Genomic DNA, 20,243 nt, shown 5'->3' with positions numbered 1-20,243 from the left:
CCAGGATACACTGGATACAGAGACTGAGTAATCTCTCGTTTCGCTTTGTTCTTTTAGCGAAAGCCAAATTATATTATTGTATTACTATTTCATACTTAAAAAATAGGATAGATACCTATACAAACCATCCATCGTATCGGAAAATTGATGTTTCTCATCCGAGCTAATGATTATTATGTTTGGCTGTAGGTAATAAGAGTAGTTAATACTTAAAACGTTCGTAAAGAATAATAATATGACCGAAGCCAAATTGTCTTACTAGGGATATTAGAAATTATATTAGTTATATTACTGTTATTACTTATTATTAGTTATATTGTTATAACTTATAAAGTTATAAGTCATCATTTAAGAAAATATGATTCCTTATTATTTTGGTTGTAAATATAGTTGCATAATATTCGAGTTGATCATAGTCCACACTGTTACAGTGGTATTGTTCATATTATTGGTAATCAGCTATCAAGATACCTATATGACTATAAATCTATCTACAAGTATTGAAGTATAATATTATGTTGTTGTTATTTGCTATTCCTACTAAGGGACATATTGGCTATTGAATGTTTTTCAATTATTTAGTAAATAAAAAAACTACGCATTTATTATGCCATATTGGCTTGTACTTGTAAACAATAATTATTTATTTAATTTAAATGGATGTGTTTAATCATTAGTTGCCTGATGTTACATAATAACTAATAATATTTTGTGATAAATTACATTATTAGGGCGTACCTACATCGTCGTATCTCGTAAATCATAAATTATCAGTGGACGGCGTACGGAATAATATTTTAATATTAGCAATAACGGCGATGGAAACAATAATAAATTAATAAGGCTGTCATATTTCATATCGGACACTTTGACGTTGTTTGAATTACAATAATTATTATTCGGTCGATACGATAAGTTTAGCTCGTGCTTTTGTATGCCTTGTAAAAATTAGTGACAAATATATTACTGTTTACAAATGAATAATAATATGCACTATGCAGGATGCATCCAAAAGTTAATGCGTGATTTTATTTTTTTTTATCCATATTATATTTTTTTATAGTCTATAAAACATTGTGAAAATAATCAGGACCTTCTAGAGGGTGTTTATCACTTCGTTTTGTTTATTTTGTCTCTATTCAGTAGTCCTTGGATACTATTGAATGACCTAATATTGACGGTCATAAAATTGTATAAGATAATTCAATCGTAAAATTACCAACAAGGTGATCGAGAGGATCTCACGATTTTTAATTTATAAATACTAAATAGTATGGGTTAATACTAATACACCTATATACTATATCAAACATAGCAGTTGGACGTTGCCTTAATTTTTTGTTAGCGTTTAGTTTTTCTGAATTCGTTTTCTCCGCATACTATTTTGTGATATGTTTTTATTTTTTTAAATTGTGAACATTTATGTCTTAATTAATTATAATTAACTCTCAATAGCGTATTGAAAAATAAATATTGCACTATGGCACTATGCAAATATAAAATGTTGCAAATAAAAGAGAACTTTGGTAGTTTACTCGTCTGACCTTCGTTTATGTAGTATGTATACATTGTAAAATATAAGTTTAAAATATTTAAAAACCTCATAAGAAGATATAATATAGTATAAATGGACATGTTTAACATTATGTGGTAATATGGTATATTGGTATATGTTCAAACTACAAAGTAATTTATTGATAATAATGCTGTAACAGTAACAAACACTCATTATACTTACGAAAAGTAATAAATAATAATGTTTAAAAAATTTTAAATGGTTACTATAATATGCAGTTCTCATATTTTAATTTTATATGCACATTATAATAATTTTCACGATTATATTCGTCAGTATAGTCACAATAACTAATATAATTTATCATCTATTGATTTTAACTTAAATATAGGTTTATGTTTTATTTTTTATTGAAACTATTTACAAGTCTATATTGTAGGTAGGTACAATAAGTATAATGAATAAATTTGACATGGTTACAATATAGGTATATGATTATTAACAGTAGGTTAGCATTTATAGGCTAGCACTCAGCAGTGCCATCCGAGTAAAAAATATGAATTAAAAAGTATTCCCTACATAGTATATCTTATAGCTGTTTAAAGAATTACATAATATTATGGTGTATGGAGACATATTTTTCGATTTGCATGTATGTTTTGACTCGTGAATATTATGAATATTCTGTATTCATCAATAATAGACCGTATAATGTTTACCAAACAGATTTTTTTTTTTTAAATAAAATTAGTTAACAATGCATACTTCAATGACGTTTGCATTTTAAGTATCGAAATGTTTGTTCTAAAACCCGTAACCAATAAGAATGATAAATACATTTTGAAGATACAGGATACAGCATATAGGTAAGAATATACAAAAGCATAATATTATGTTATATGACTAACAGATATATAATATATATAGTCATATAGGTAGTACATACATTGTCATTTGTATTGCCAAATAGACAATGTATAAAACGTCGATAACAAATGATGAAATGAATCATTGCTATAAAATTAAAACCTTAAAATGTCCGTAGAAAAAATAAATCGATATCCAATATTTTTATACAGCTATACTCGTTCGTATAGAGTGATGAATTCAAAAATTAGAAATGAAAGTTACGAGGAGTTTCTTCAGAGACATACTGGACGATTGGTTAATACTCACACGGTTACCTATATGTATAATATACTACCTACGCACTATATAATTGGTTAAATTACGCATGGTGTCTATGATATTATATTAGTGTCGTTGTTCTTTTATATATTTACTATATTGTAAAAATATAACATAATAGTAGCCAGTAGGTATATATAGGGTATATATAAAGGTATATATAAAGGTATATAATACATATATTTATATTATATAGAATACTTCTGCTGCCATGTCTATTATTTGACAATACTATGGATGAATCGATGAATGGATATATATAGGTAATAAGTATACTGTGATAATAATAATAATATAGGTTTTTTTTTTGTACATAATGCGTATAGTTCCTACATTCAATAATATCATAGGTAATGTTCATGTTACAAGATAGTGTACAAACTACAAATAGCATCGATCATGAAGTTAAGCTCCGATAAAATTCGTATTATAACTGTCATAACACGTATTATACCTAATTAAACGATAAACGTATAATATATAAGTTATCTTATCGATATGTATATAGGACGTAGGTATAGTATATATAGAAGGTATATAAAATAAATTGCCGTAGTTGGCGCAGTTTGTATAATGTATCTTATCGGTTTTGTCGCAGATTGTATAATGTGAAATGTTTTTTTTTTCATAATGTAATGATTACATATCAACTTTTAGAAAAAGGTTAATTTTACTGCAGTTTGCCATCTCTCATAATATTTATATAGCACAGGAATATGATGTTTCAAATTTAAACGCCAGAAACCCCCTGTATTATACTATATACATATTATATTATAATATATATATTATGTAGGTTGTGACCAGCTGTACATAAAATTATATTGTATATACGGTTCGCAGTTATCCGAGTCCAAGTAGTGAGCCGTAACAATCATAATTATTATACACAGATATTTCATAATACACATACGTACACATAATATATTTATATATAAATATAGTCGTACACGTATGGGATAATTCGACGACGTACCTAGCTGACACATTTCAAAACTAACATATTATGCCTTATTATTCCCGCGTCTATTATTGTATATACCAGACGAAAAATTTTGCGATAAAGAGGCATGTGCAGCATATCGTGTATAATTTGCAGACCTCGTGAGTCGTGATGTTATTACCTTACCGTTCTATACCTATACATGAACTATAAGGCTATATTTTATATTCGCACAAAAACTACAGTGAAGTCCGTTCGCTAATTGTATATGAATACGAATTGAAGAAATAAACGATTTAGCTGCAGATATTCGTGTCGAAATTTCAAAGCAAAACTGTGAAATCCTATTATCTGTGTATTATAGGTACCTACTGCCCTGCACACATAAGCACCCCACTAGGCACTAATTATTAAAAGATTTCTTAAAAGCTAATAAAATAGATTCAATGTTAAAACCAATAACAGAAGTATACTTGCTTTGGATTGTCAACCGGTGCGAGGGGTGTGGGGGATGTTTCTGGTTTCTGACTACTTACCAAGTTCTAACTGGGTTCGTGTGTGGTTAGAACGTAATACTTTTTAGTGTAAATTTATGTAATATTTGTATAAATAGGTACCTAACTCGTATATAAGTATGTTTAATCAATGATAGTAGTGGTATAAATGTTTAATATAAACTATTCGATAATCGTCAGTATAATAATGTATGGTTATAGATCATAGTAAATTACACATACCTATTTTAATTATTACAATATTTAAATAAAGTTATACCAAATCATAATATCGATGATACATTAATTATAATAATTACAATAATGTGTCATCTAATATTTCTAATAAGTAATAAGTAACTATTTATGATTATAAACAGGCATGGATTGGGCCACACGGTCCTCCTCTAGTGTACTTTTTTTTAGAATAACAGATTTTAATTATACATTTAAACCATTGCTATAACATATTACGTTACATATAATTGTCGATTATGATTTTGACTGAAATCTAATCTTTTAGATAATATGATATATGATATATCTTAATATCTATAACACCTATATGTATATATTTATATTGTTAAAATGACTTCCCAGTCTTCCCATGTTACTCCTCGCCTAATTACTGATGAGTAATCAGTATCGATCTAGTAAACGAAATTTCTTCATCACGTGCATAGTGTCGTACATTCGTATTATATTATAGCATATTACTAATTAGTTATAACTTATAATGAGTTATAAAGTATAATGAACTTAACTATAGTTTCTAGTGAAAGAAAAAATGATTTTATTTTATATAAATGATTATAAATATTATAAAAAAGACTATGTCAAGTATTTAGATGCTTTTAAATGGCAGTGTATAAAAAGTGTACTGCAAACATTTATTTGAATCAAGCAACAAACATAATATTTGAAAGATGAAAATATTTAAAATGTCAACCATAGAGAAGAAACTACATCAAGTATTTAAATAAAATCATTTTCAAATAGACTTAAACGGAAATCGGAAGCCAAATTGGAAAGGCCTTCAAAAATTATTAAAAGAAACATTTCAAATAATCCAGAAGTGACACAAACTTTTACAAGTTCAGATATTAATAATATTTATCAAAGTTTATACCATTCTCGTAAATCATCATAATATCCTAAAATCCCAATAAATTTTAGTGAAGTGGGACGTTTTACGTCGGGACTTTTTTTTCTTAGTGTGGGACATTTTTTGACGGGACTATTTTTCCGTCTACCATCTGTTTACCTGTCCAAAAATATCGTACATTCGTATTTCCTACATCGTTAGCACATCAGCGGTTGATTATCGTTTGCGCATCGTCTATTTACCTGCACCAAATTATTGTTCATCAAATGCGCATCAATATTCTAAACAATAAAAGGGTATACAAAATATTGTGTTACATGATGTATATGTATAATATTATACAGATAATAAATAATTTAAGATTTTTAAACTTTTTTTTCCCCCCGTTTAAACCGACAGCAGAGGAGGATCTGTATGAACACTACTACTCCTCTGCTACCATCGTTTAATAATGTTCAATAAAAACTCTAATACATACACAATACACATACTTAACACACAACTAATTATGGTTGCTTCACCTTAAAAATAAAAATATTAATAGTTAATACAATACAATACAATGCGATACAATAAATAATAAAGTCCGTCGGTAATCGCGGCCCGCTCTCAAGTGCATCTTCGTGTGCTCAGTCAGTTGGAGCGGCTGCCACTGCATTCGCTCTTTGTTCGGTCTCAGCTATCCTTTCATCATGCTCCTTGCAGCTTAAAATGTTGTCAACCATGTCATGAAAGGACTGAGTGGTGCGTTGGGAGGCAGCCTGTAGCCGGTCGTTCTCGCTGGGCAGGACATCAGAGGGGCCGCACAACAACAAATCCTGTAGGTACGTCACCCGGGGTTATATTTCGGTTACCAACAAACATCTTCACTGACAGTCGAAGCGGATCCCAGTAAGCACAATCAAAGATCGTGTCTTCGGCAGTGAAGATTTTTATACTTATAAATAATTAATGTACCTACATACATATTTAAAGTTCAAATTTTGATCAAATTCATCAAAAATAACATTTTTACTTTTTATATCGCCATGCTCAAACGATGTATAACACTATAGCTCAAAAATCGAACGATGCGCAAAGGTCAAAATTATAACAATAGTGATGCGCAAACGACAACCGGCGCTTCTTATCATTGTTCGTTCGGCAACCAATAAAATATGTTTAATAAAGATTTAAATTTCAAATAATTGGCCGAGCGGATTACGGCGTCGGTTCCAACGGTCACCGTCATAGGTTCGCATCCTGGCCACGGATGGCATCTCTTTCAGGGCAGGCGACTGTTTAGGGGGGGAGTCTGCCATCCCCCAACTGAGCATGGTAGAAAATTATGTATAAATCATATCAGACTACATATTATGTTTCATCGTAGTTTGAATTTTCATCATTTCATTAATTGTGATTGGGTATTTGAAAATAAAGATTTCAATAATTGTCAAACCAAATAAGTCTGCGTCAAAATCTCGAAGTGATTCTGCTATCAGAATGTTGTTTATAAAACAAAAACCAAATGAATATTTTTTTTTTTATGGTCACCAGTATTTAAAAAAAATATCTCATACTAAACTATTACGACGACTATCCTTGATGAGAACTTGCTTTATTAAAGATCTCTTTATATCGACTTTTATTAACAACCTCTGCATGCAAGGCTTCAACCCTTCACACGAATTAAAATACTTAGATACCAATCCAATTTAAATTAATAGAATACATTGGAAAATATGTGTCGTTCGTGAACTATTACAGTGGTGTGTCATAATATGTTGTCGTTTTATTGTCTATAATTAGTAATGTGATAGCAGATAGCAATTAAATATTAAATTATATTCTATGACATTATAGGTAGGCACATAATAATATAGGTAATTATAATATTACTTATCAATTTATCATATTATTTTGCTATCGTTTACTCAAATTGACTATAATTAGGTACTTAAATGTGGTTTGGATCGACTTTAATTAAAAGTCAGTTTTATTCTTAAAAACCAAGGAAGGCGCTCTGTTATATACTGTCGTAGGTGTTGATTGCCGAGTTTCGGGTGTATCTCGTACCCTCGTGTCTTATTGTGATGTATGAACTTTATCAATTCAAACTCAACTGTTCGAAAAAATTAAAGTTATGAAATATAACTAAGTAGGTTCTATAGCTAGCCGCTAGGTAGCGACTATAATATACGTATATTCAGTAGGGGCGGCCATCACTCCGCGGAGCTCCGGGCGGAATATGGACGTAATAATTATTGGGTTTATAATAAATTACTATTACTAGAAATGTCAATATAATATAGGTAATAAATTAATAAGTCATCATAACTAATAATATATAAATATACCTAGCTAATTAGTAACTATAATTTAACCATAATTTTACAAATGTTCGGTTAGTTTCTTTGTTGAGTTATCTTACCGAATAATATATGTAGGTAAATTAAATTAACAGTTCTCTAAAAAATGTATACCTATAATACCCCTTATTTATAAATAATATTTTAAATGGACAAGGCTGGGGCCCAGTAAGAAAAATTAGCTTTATTAAAATTAGGGTCTCGAAAACTGAATACATCTCTGAGAGTTCGACTATATATGTATGTATATAAGTAGCCGAGTATCGGGTACCTTCTCACAATAAAAGTTTCAACTGTTTAAAAATTAAAATTACTATGGCCTGCAGTTCTTCGTAGTCAGTACTTAGTATTAACCATTTAAGTTTTTAGCCCGAGCCTGTGGTTAATTTTGATGGTATATAAATCTGTTTTGTCGTTAACAACATTAAAAGTTCATATTTTTAGTATTTTCATAATATTATTACAACTCTCAGTAGCCAGTATACTCAGTATAGGTATCGTCGTCTTGCAACATAATATTATAATAATATGATATATTGTTATTGCAACACGTGTAACACCTAGATTATGCCTCCCGGTTTACCCACCGTCCATTATGATTGCAATTTACAATCAAATAATAGGTACCTATTTCCCACACAACAATTTCCACAACTTAACACATCGAATTATTAATTTTTACCCGACACACGTAATTATATAATTTTTTTATTTCTATGGATCGACGATCACAATTTCATTTTTCGTCCGTGTGGATTAATGCTACTCGCTTTAGTTATACATTAATTATATCATACGATTTTGAGACATTCATAGTTGTAAGATCACGAATTACCGTGCGCGTTGCGAGATGGCTCGGTGCCCGATAATTTCGGTCGCGGCGCTAGGACACCCTGTCGCCGCAGCCGCCGAGAACGTTACTCCCACCCAGTCGCGGTTCACGGACCCTTCAACGCTTTCACATCGCTAGCGCAACATTGCGTTTCGCAGCGCGCGCCACACGATATTAATAATAATAATAAAAATAATAACAACAAAACCACCTAAATAATAATAATAATAATTGTTTCCCGTGATAAATCGTTCGCCGTTATCAGGGTCAAGCCGCAGTGTTCGTAGATCGCGTGAGCCTGTGCGAGCTTCGTCGTCTGTGTTATTGTTTCCGAGCATTATCGCCGTCGTCGTTTATTTGATTTTGATTTTATTATGATTTATTATTATTATTGCGATATGGTTGTATAAGGTTTTGTATTATTATTCTTTGGCTCGAAATAATCGTATCCGTTCGGGATCGCGTGTCGCCTACATCCGTCCGTCGTCTACGATCGGACGTTTTAAATTTACTCGCACAATAAAATATTATTAATATTGTCAATTGTGAATTGACAGTCCGCATAGTACCATGCCGCCTACTACACGTACGTAATACACGATGGCATCGAACCAGATCCGTAAGTTTCGTATATTATAATTATTATTATTCGTTTTTAAATTTTTTACCACCGAGTGACGCCGTAGTACTCTGTAGGAGGCGGTTTCGCTGCCCCCGCAACGATGACTTACCCGTCTCTATTAGGTAATATTATTTTCGTGCCAACGATTTTTTGGCGCGTGACATATGTTTCCCAGGATCTGTTTCCCTAAACTATAGGTCTTATTAATTCGCATTTCTTGATATAAAACGTACCTAATTTTAATATCTTAATATTACTATATTATTATGTATAACGCTCACCGTGTTCGTCAATCCTAATTATTCGTCGACGTTTGCGGTAAATGAATCACATAGACGGTGAAAGTAGTGCGGACGCATGACACTTAGGAACCTATCGCTTTCTACGCGGTAAACATTTAGATATTACTATTATTATACTTTTTTCTGGGACTTTGATATCGGACTTTCAAACGTTTTTTTTTTTCACCCGAGGTCGTAGCTTTGTTTTACCGATCTATTTTAAACGACAACTATAAATGTATTATTGCGCGCTTTTACCAGACACAGATAATATTATTAGAATCCCGACTTTGTATGATTAACCACAGCCACCTCTCTGACCAGATGTCCGAAATAATATTACGTAGGTATAGATCTATTTTTTTTTTTTTTTTTTTTTAATACAAAGAAATCGTGTTTCTATTTGTTTCCTGCTTACATTATAGGTAGATATGTCTATATTGTTTTTGAATTGATAAGAAAACAGATATTACCCAATTATTTTTCAAATTCATTATAATTCTTTAGTATGTTTAATGTTTTTTGTTAACAGTGTTATCTCTTTTGTGTGGCCCTGATGTTTAGATTTATTCCAGTCTTTTGTCCTCTCAAATATTGAAACTTTTAAATCTGTTTAGCATAGTTCCATTTAATATGATGAAATGTGATATTGTTTATTTAGAATATTTTAAACAAATAATAATAGGTATTACCTATGTCCTGTTTAAAAGTTTATTTAAAACTAATATAATATATACTTTCTTATGTGTGTATAACATATTATGTATATAAATTTATACCCAAATGTATATCTATAAATATATTTGAATATAAACTACCTACTATATTCTTAATTAATCTTAAGTCTGATCTCAAGTATTATTAAATTTTGTGAAGCTTCTTATTTAAACTTAAAACCTCATTAAAACTTTGAAAATAAAAATATAGATACCTTTAAAATGTACTTACTAATTATACTCTGTCTAGCGAGAGAACAAGCTGATTCTGCATAACCCCATCACCATGTGACACCTTGGCATAGTGGAATGAGTGTTAAGTGGGGATGTGCAAAAGAATCCAGTTTTGTTGGGCTACATGTTCTGTTGTTAGAAAAAGTATAGTCGTGTAGATAAGAGTTACCTATGTAGGTATTAGAAAATTTTAGAATATATTTTTTTATCATAAAGTTTCACTTTTACTTAAAGTATTTAAAGATGAAATATTAAATTAATTTTTCAAGAATAGGTATTTATCTTTTATAGAAACTTTCATTTTTGTAGTTTAAGAAGTTATGTTTTTTAAATTTTTCAAAAATTTGGCAAATAGATGACAATAGATTAATTTTTTGCACCATCATACATTAGTCATTAGTCATTACCCATACCTACAGTATTTTCTAATTTTAATTTAAAACATTTTTATTCAACTATTATGTTTTACCTTGTTTATTCAATTGTTGAGTAAACATTATGTACCTACCTACCTATAATATAAATGTTTAATAAATAATAATAATAGACTTTTAATCGAGCTTTTAATTGTTTTGGTTAAGGTTTGTACAAAATAATTGAATAAAATTTTGTTATGAACTCATTATCGGAGTCTGATGTCATTGAAGAATCTCTCCATGTTCCTGAAATTACCCAAATGGCTAATGATAATGAGTTGATATTATCACCAAAAAAACATTTGGTTTGCTTTGCTACTGTCAAAGGGGATTGTTTAGTGACAAAAAACGGTGCATCATATGCTGGGATTAAAGAGTGTCTGCTCAGTGATCAAATGGTTGATAAAGACGAACCAATTGAAATTCAAATTTCAGACTCTGCAAATCCTGAAACTGATATTGATAGTGGAATGGAATCTTCTGCATCTAGCTGGGATCGATCAGTTAATGAAGTAAAAGAACATGCATTTGCTAGACTAGAGGAAGAATTAAAAAAAGCCAAAGAAACATTAAAACTTAGAGATGAAGAAGTATCACGTTTAAGTAGAATACGTGCTGATGTTGAATCAGAATTAGAAGAATTGACTGCTAGTTTATTTCAAGTTAGTGGCATTAATACAGTATTGATTAGATAATTATGTTGATATATTGTTGTTGTAGGAAGCTCATAATATGGTGAAAGAAGCAAATTTACGACAAGCGGCTGCAACCAGAGCATTAAAAGAATCTTCAATGAAAGTTGATGTTTTATCTGCTGAAGTGACAGCATTAAAAACTCTTGTGCTAACTTCTACACCAAGTCATCCAAATTTATCAAGAGAAGATAGTATTTCAATGCCAGGTAATTTTATTTATTATAGGTAATAGTATTTTGTTTTTATAGTAGCAGATAACTTATAATAGCCAATGCCCAATAGGTAGTAATACATAATAATAATAACACTAATAGTAGACAATAGTTATAAAATATGAATAAATGTTATAAATTTATAATATGTACAATTCACATTGTGAATTTCACAATGCTTTGCAAAATGCATACTATTCTTTTTATTAATAAATATATATACATACGTCATATATAGATGCTATTGAGTATAATAATTAATTAGCTTGTTATATGTTTACGTAGGTATTAAGACATTATTAATATAATTTTTTTTCTTAAAAATAAACACTTTTACTGTGTCATTTGGCGGTTCAGGCATGTTCTTAAGCCAGGGTTGCCCATTATCATCTTTGTATTCGCTAAAATGTTTTTTTACCACACACTCCATGCCTAGATTCTGAGCAATTTTTGCACTGAAATAATTAGTACAGTCCATGCAAATAACCGAGACATCATCATTGAGTAAAGCTGCTTCAAATGATTGTTTGGCAACAGCTGTCGACAATCCAAGACTACGGTATTGTTTTGCTGTTGCTAAAGTTTTAATCTCCCACATTTTGTCTACATTTAACATTTTGAATAGACATGGCTCGCTCTGAATTGATGACCAAAATCTTAAAGCACTATATAATTCTATATTGCTTTCTCTGTATAAATCTAAAAAGGTTTTGAAATTAAACACTTATTTTTGTATAAAAATATTAGTATCATGTTGTAAGACAGTGGCGGCTTGAACTTTTTTTCCCTCGAATCACGTTTAATATTTTTACACCACCCACCCTAAAATATAGTTATTAGTTATTACTTATTATTGTACATTATCTGCTGAGTACACAAATTATATTTATTATTTATAATTTAATATTTAAATACCAACCTGCAAAAATGGTCCAATCTACCTTTTCCAACTATAAGACCTACCCACCCAACCACCCATTAATATTTTTGTGAATCACGTGATTCAAATATACTCCCTTCAAGCCTCCACTGTTGTAAGATATACCATTTTGAGTAAATCAAATTCACTAACCAGCATATATTTTTTGTTTCAATGCATTATCAGGTTTTGTAATACTGTTTATAGCTAAAGATGCTACAGCTTTATTATTTTTATCAATAGCTACTAATGTGAAGTTTCCTTCTTTGGGTTCATAAAAACATTTATCTAATTTTTCAACATCTATTTTCTGAACTTTGAAAACCGGTTCATCTATATAAAAATCCTTCATTGTTGATTTGATATTTGATCTGTGTTCTTCTGTTGCACGGACAATTTCTATGTTTTCGGGATATTTATTCATTTTCTAAAGAAATAGTAAAATAGTCAGTATAGTTTAAAAAATATTGTATACTCATGGTTTTACATTGTGACATGTTGTTAGCGTGTAACAGTAGGTATTTCGTGAATACATTGGTGAAAGTTGAAGTATTTGTTTTGGAATAAAGATCATGTTATGTTTATGATAGTTACTTTTTTATTTATAGGTAATTACAAATTTATTTTTTTTTTTAATCCCTTACATTTAACTGTTGTCTCATTTATTAATATTATTACATTATACCTTTTATTAATAATTATTTTAAGCTGATCAGTAAGATTACATTACAATTTATATAAACTAGTTAACTTCTAATGTATAATTTCATTATTTTTAGGAGGACTAAGTGGCGTTGGATTATTCAATCGTAAACATAAGAGATCGCCCTCGCACAATAACCTAAAATATGGCCGAGAAAATTCGCCGCCAGATTCTCCTCTAAAGCAAAAGTCTAATCCATCAGTAACAGACAAAGATAATTCTGACATATCTAATAGCGCCGAAGTAAGCACAAATGTTGTTATTTTTTTATTTGATCTTTTAAATGGTGTTATAATTTTAACTATGATAATTCAAGATTGATCCAAATGTGCATCGTGAATTTGTTCTTTGGATGAAATCTCCAACTTTAGATAAATCAGATGCCTTTATAAGTCGAATATACAGAGAAGATATCGATCAATGTCTAGAGTTTAATAATTCAACTCTGGCAATGGATGTTAGAAATGCTATAGAATGTGGGAATCTTTTTATTGAGTCTATGGACAAGTCAAAATCTCATTTTCCAAAGTAAGAAAATAATTTTATATTAGTTTTTTCTATTTAATATAGTTGAGAGTTATTTGGATTTATTGATTTATTTAAATTCTCAATAAAAAAAACTATAATCGTGCATTCCTAGATATACATGAAAAGTTGTAAAATATGCTTGCAAAAATGTCAATTATGCAAACAAAAAATTTCAAATTTGAAATAAAAAATTATTTTAGTTGTTATGAATTTACAATAAATTAAATAAAAAATATGAGAAAATAAATGTTTAATATTTTTAATATTACAAAACAGAAAATTGTTTGCCATGTTCACATTTTATGGAACTAAAAAAATAGTTTAAATATTAATTTGAAAAAATAGTACGTTCATCAAAATAATATTAGTGTGATATAAATTTAAATTTAAAATATGTGCATTTCACAGTCATTATTTAAATTATAGACAGTAAAAATAAACCTGCATTAAATAATATTGAGTAAATAATGTAATATACGTATGAAAATTAAGAAATGTTCACTTTTCCCCTAAAATGGATGAAATATACATTAAAAATTTTTGATATGTAATTCCACCAATGTATACCTCAGATTTCTAGCTTGGTCTGACAAAAATTTATATCATTTAGATTCTATATAAGAGTTGTATATTATTCTATATTATAGAATAATATACAACTCTTAAAACTTTCGAGCCCTAGTAATCAGTGATAAAAATTAATAACTTGTACCAGTGTACCCAATAAAATACATACAATTCTTAAACTAATATTGCATATATTTAAAATAATTAATATTCAGTTTTTCTAATTTTAGAAAATGTGCTCTGATGGAACTACCATTGCTATGTCTCTATAGAATGAATTTAGGAGGAGCAGATAGCGAATGCTATTGCATATCACAAATTTGTCGTAATAGAGTGAGTTTTTGTTTTTAATGATATTTTATTTAACATTAATTTCTTAACTATTGATATTATTTATTGTTGTGATGTGTAATAACAATAGTAACTGGAATTGTGTTTTTAGATTACTGCGGTATGTGATTTCCTCAACTATCTCAGATACATTCAAAGAGGCTTGGTCAAAAGTCTAGGTTTGTACCTTAATAATATATTTCTTAATTTGTACAAAACAGCAAAAAAATTAAATACTTCCACTGTTACCAATAATTACCTTTCTATTGAAAAAACTAATTTTACCAAAATACTATTAGCTATTAACCAATTAATGAATCAAATAATAATTATTAATTACCTATTGATTTTAAGCTATAATTAAAATTCCTTAAATATCAGGTATTTATTAATCGTTTTAAAAAGCCCTTGATTTTGACTAAAAAAATATTTTATTCATTATATAGGAATATGCATTTGTTTTGAAAAACTTGTGTTAGTAAATGACACATTTATAATAAAAAATAGTGTTTTATATTTGGTGTTTACTTTTAAAAGTTAGCTTTATTGTTCAAAATTACTTATATTTAATTTAATTTTCATACATTATAGTATGTAATTAGTCAACTGAATAATAATATCACAAAATTACCCATAATATGCCATATTGTATTGATTATATCAATTTCCTTAAATTTTTTAATAAACATAATACATTTATATGTCACATATTTTCATGTATGACATTAATGAAATTGCTGTATGTTCTTAAATTGGTTCATAATGTTTGAATTTTTAATTTTTGATTTAAAAGCTAAATAATACTATTAAAAATAAAATTAGTAAACCAATAACACTTGACAAAAAATAAAATAAAAATAAAAATATTTATCATCATACTGAAACATATCAAACTTTTCCAACTGTTTAAGATGTATATTTGAATTTGAACTTTTAAGTTTCTTAGGGTTTCAGGTATACAAGAGTTTGATATCGCACCCCTATCATAAGTTTAAAATGTGTTTTTTACTTTTTAAAAATACTAGAGGGCTCTGCACTCTACTCATTTTGCTTATTAGTCTTCTTTCCAATCTTTTTTTGAGAGCTGAACATTTATAACTAATCTAAAAATTCCAAGCAAAAAAAGAATACAAACATTATAAATTATTCATATTTCAACTTTAATACTATATAATATTGGTTATCCTGGTAATTATTAAAAAAAAACTATTTTTTTACATATTATTTTTAAATTACTATACTTTTTAAGAAAATTCCCACACCCTCTCATACAAGTATATCTACAACAAATAAACTTATACTGTATCTGTCTACTATCACTATGTTGTAATAAATTTAAATTAATATTGATCACACATTATTAAAACAATGTACAGTATATTATGTTGAATTTATAAACTTCCTGAGAATATAAGTAAAACAGAAAAATGGATATTTGTTTGTTATTGTCCTACCATTGAGCCACATAAAATTTATCACTCAGGCACCAGCCTATCTTAAGTTAGATGCAGTCTTTAATCTTTAATTTAAAATCTAAAATTTTGATAATTATAATGGATTTTTCCTGAATTATCAAGCTTTAGTAACTTTTGGTTGAAGATAGATATTATTAATAGATACATATTAAATTTTAAAAAATTAGGTACCATACCTGTATTTACGGTCATTATTTATTAGTTTTAGTTAGAATTTTTAACGATTTAAATATTAGATATCTGATTTTACATTATAATATATTTAGATTATTGTAATATATTATTAATAATTTCAAGATAATAACTAACATTTAAAAATTTGAATTATTGTTCATATTTTAGTTTTATCTTTGAAAAAATTTTCAATTATTAAGTTTGATGAAATTGTATTGTCTTCTGCACATTCTGAACTAAATATAACTAAAATGGTATCATTAAATGATAATTTTTGTTAGGTAAATATTGTATACATTGAATTAGAAGGCATCAAATCATATTTTACTGCAAGACTATTTTTTACTGTTTAAGTTACAATATTAGTGTCAAGATGGATAATCAAATTTAATGGAATCTATGTGAAATTGTGAACATCATTTAGCAAAATAGTAAAAATCTTCAGTTCCAATAAAATAATTTATAAGTTGTATGTCTCAAACACTAATTACTATGGGACATATTAAAACTCATAACAAACAAACATACTCATAAAACTGTAATATAAGTAACTTTTATAATTATTTCTACTTATATATTAAATATAATGAATTATATTCTCACGTAGTAGTACTATAGAAAAACAAAACTGTAGACTTAATAACTTAATGATAAATTATAATGTAGTATATACATATTATTTAGTTTTAAAAAGTACAATCTTTTATAACTATTCATTTTCCAATAATTGTAATTTTTGTAATTGTATATAGTATTTTACCACACAAAATTGCATTTAAGAAAAATGGCTATTACACGAATTTGTTGAATTTTATTATTTACACATTAAATATTTTATTCATTTAAAGCTGTACATGTACTTTTATGCTATACATTGCTTTGAATTGCTTAAAAATATTTTTTAGGTTCTGAACATAGCGAGGAGCCTATTGTTTTTCAATTAATTATGCATTTTTATTCACTGCTGTAACATCTGTATAAATTATATTTAACCTAATTAATAATTGGAGATGGACACAATTAAAAATTTGTACTTTTTCTAAACATAATTTTTTTAATACCGCAAATAAATACTTCATTAAATTATAAATAAAGATTTAATGGATAAAATATCATCTGTTCAATTTAAAATAACTCTCGCTTCACTCAGAATCTGAGATTAAAAAAATTAATTTTGAAAGAATGTGATTCCTCAAGAAGATACTATCATAACATTCAGAACAGCATTTTTGTTGTGTGTCCATAGTAAATCAAAAATTTCACATAGAAAAAACACCAGCATACCTTATCTAGTTATTTAGAGTTGATTTTGAGATTTTACCTAATTGATAGGTAATAGGTTATTTAGTTATTAAATAAAATGAGAAATGAGGAGATGGTTATGATAAGAGCTTGTTTGTTTTCGGTGGATATAACACAAAATGATACCTGTTTGATTAACGTCCATTTAAGTAATTAATTAATTTTTAATGTATATTTACACGAACTATGACATGTAATTTAAATTTCACAGGGATGAGCACCAAGCTTGTTTAAATTAAACTTCAAAGCAACGCAAAAGTTATTTTTAGTAATTATCACTAATTGCTGTACTAATGAGGATGTGCACATATTTTTAGACTTTTTATTAACATTTCATGTTTTTTTTTTTTTACTAGAAAATGATATGTATTGGGAAATTGTAAGACTGCGAAAACAGATGATGTTGGCTAAGTTGGGTCTAGCTTTGACATCGTAATATTGCTAATGTGAAGTATTAAAAAAAAAAAAAATGTAAGTTAAAAAAAAAGATGGATGAGCGTTAAAGAAAATAGAAAACCAGATTATGTAATATTGTAGTAACGTTGTCGAACGTAAATATAATACAGATGTAATGTGTAATTTTTGTGATCATATCTTGTGATTTTTTATATTTTATCAGATAGTTAGTATGTATATATATTAAGTATTATTTAAGTCAGATAATATTGTGGACCAAAAGCGCAAAACACCTTAAAACGTACATATATGTGTTTTTTACAGAAATATCTAAAATAACAATAACTGCTGAATAAATTTTAAGATATTTTAAAGCTTCTCTGGTCACCACCCACCTATCTACTTAGTTTTTATATTTTTACTTATCTCTGTGCAACTATAAATTTTGATCGATAAGTGATAAAAAATTATACCTATACCATAATTTTACTTAGGTTTAAGTAAGTACATGCAATTGCCTTGCCAATTGATTTAAATGTGATTTAATGTAATTATAATATATAAGATTATAAGGCAGTTAATATTTATATTACGTATGGAACAAAATATAGTTTATTATTGTTTTACGAAAGATCTGATATGGTGAGATATATATTTTATATTTTTGTTTTTTTTATTATATATATTTTATTTTTTATGTATTAATTTGTATACTTGGACATTGCATTGATATAATTTGTGAGTTAAACATCATAAATATACAATATATTAAGCACCTATTTTTGTTTTAACTTTTTCATTGATTTATAAAATATAATTCAAACTGTTATATTATTATGATTTATTGTCTACCAACACTGTAGCCTATTAATTTATTATATTATTCAAACACTTGTAATGTTTCGATTTTTCTATAAATTCAATAATAATTATGAGATTTGTGAAAGAATATAATATGTAGGTGGCAGGACGTGACTGCAATCATTTTATACATATAATTTGTTTATATTGTAATGCCATATTTATATATTAATATGCTTAAAGCCAAGTTATTTTAAATCCTAATTATTTATCAGCTGTTTAAGTACAAACTTCCAACTGTTTCTTCTGTAACACAAGAAATTATGGAAACTAATTAAACTGATTAATGATAATACTAATAATGCAACTACCATTGATTTTACATTTAATAATATTTCGATCATTTTTGAATGCTATGCAATAATATTTTATAGCCTATGCCCTATAGAGTATTGACTAATTTATTTAATCTATGATGCTGCTCATATTACTCAACCATGCGTTCATACATAATAATACAATTAAATTATTATTTGATTACAATACATTATCTGACTATATAGAATAATAATGATGGTAATCTTCGAAAAAAAATTGATTGAAGGTGACCTGTAGACTGTAGCTTAATTCCCTTAAAGTATGTACATTGGACATCGGTACTTACGTCCTACATGGCTATAAAAAAAAATATATATCGAAACTCTATTCATTGGTATGTATCTGACAAAAGAGCTATTTTACAGAAGTCGGGTTAAAATACATTTGTACTCGTATGTTATGTTTTTACGATATTAGGAAATAATATTTAAATTACCCTTATCAGATAGGTATTACATATGTTATATTTTAATATTTTGTGTCGGCATTATGTTTTTGATAATCTACAGATATCTACATTAAAAATTATAAACTAACCATAGAAATGTGTGCTGGATCTACCTGCGGTCTCCTTCGCGTATAACCCCTTTTTTCGTAAACGGTGATAAAACACAAAATTCCATATAGACCCACCTGTAGGATATTCAACGAAGAGACGTGCTATACCATAATTGTTCCTATCAACCTACGTATAGCAGAAACGAGTTCCGTTTTTCTGTTTTACCGAAAAAAATAAACTATTGGTACATGGTAAACAAATAGAAATTAATACGCAAACGTTACACGAACGTGATGCGTACTTAAAATGTATTATAACATAAAAGTATAAAATTAATAATTATAATATCATGTGCTATACCCATTATACCTACCTATTGAGTTTTTACCCGATTGCAATACGATTCGATGAATTTTTTTTCCACGTCTACAATATCGTGTTTTCGTATGTTCAAACTATTATTACATAAAACGTAAATTACTAGGTAGTAAACTTTTTTGACGCCAATACTATGCACTTAAATAACAATACAATAATATTTCAGTAGTAAATTTCCTTGGCGTACCTAT

General features: G+C 27.9%; 3 protein-coding genes across 10 annotated transcripts in view; 1 reads left to right on the top strand and 2 right to left on the bottom strand.

Annotated features, from left to right (window-relative positions):
* The window catches only part of LOC107166452 (uncharacterized), a 21,633-nt gene extending 12,171 nt beyond the window's left edge, over positions 1-9,462 (bottom strand). Inside the window, exon 1 of the mRNA XM_089227657.1 lies at positions 9,330-9,462. The gene's annotated coding sequence lies outside the window, so the exon portion shown is untranslated. The remainder of the gene's footprint in view (positions 1-9,329) is intronic.
* On the top strand, positions 8,597-18,828 carry LOC107166456 (guanine nucleotide exchange factor for Rab-3A-like). 6 transcript variants are annotated; one of them, XM_089227658.1, is made up of 8 exons: positions 8,597-9,045; positions 10,861-11,357; positions 11,416-11,596; positions 13,301-13,467; positions 13,541-13,752; positions 14,535-14,652; positions 14,762-14,828; positions 17,812-17,934. In XM_089227658.1, the coding sequence occupies exons 2-8, from the start codon at positions 10,893-10,895 to the stop codon at positions 17,832-17,834; spliced, it is 1,233 nt and encodes a 410-aa protein (XP_089083784.1). In that variant the 5' UTR covers positions 8,597-9,045; positions 10,861-10,892; the 3' UTR covers positions 17,835-17,934. The 6 variants fall into 6 exon arrangements, with proteins under 6 accessions (XP_089083784.1, XP_089083785.1, XP_015370616.1 ...); XM_089227659.1 differs by lacking the exon at positions 17,812-17,934 and adding an exon at positions 16,580-16,938; XM_015515130.2 differs by lacking the exon at positions 17,812-17,934 and adding an exon at positions 17,957-18,828 and having other exon boundaries at positions 8,602-9,045; positions 11,131-11,357.
* LOC107166457 (uncharacterized) lies at positions 11,585-20,243 on the bottom strand. Of its 3 annotated transcripts, none has more exons than XM_015515131.2 (3): positions 20,048-20,243; positions 12,675-12,948; positions 11,585-12,301 (listed from the first exon to the last, which is right to left on the bottom strand). In XM_015515131.2, exons 2-3 carry the CDS (start codon positions 12,943-12,945, stop codon positions 11,880-11,882), a joined length of 693 nt encoding a protein of 230 aa, XP_015370617.1. In that variant the 5' UTR covers positions 12,946-12,948; positions 20,048-20,243; the 3' UTR covers positions 11,585-11,879. The 3 variants fall into 3 exon arrangements, with proteins under 3 accessions (XP_015370617.1, XP_089083787.1, XP_089083788.1); XM_089227661.1 differs by lacking the exon at positions 20,048-20,243 and adding an exon at positions 15,281-15,414; XM_089227662.1 differs by lacking the exon at positions 20,048-20,243 and adding an exon at positions 13,009-13,110.

This window comes from Diuraphis noxia, unplaced genomic scaffold, assembly GCF_037042655.1.
Source record: "Diuraphis noxia isolate RWA-SAM2 unplaced genomic scaffold, SU_Dnox_SAM2 contig0004, whole genome shotgun sequence".
NCBI lineage: Eukaryota > Metazoa > Arthropoda > Insecta > Hemiptera > Aphididae > Diuraphis > Diuraphis noxia.
This window is presented reverse-complemented; position numbering and strand designations above follow the sequence as displayed.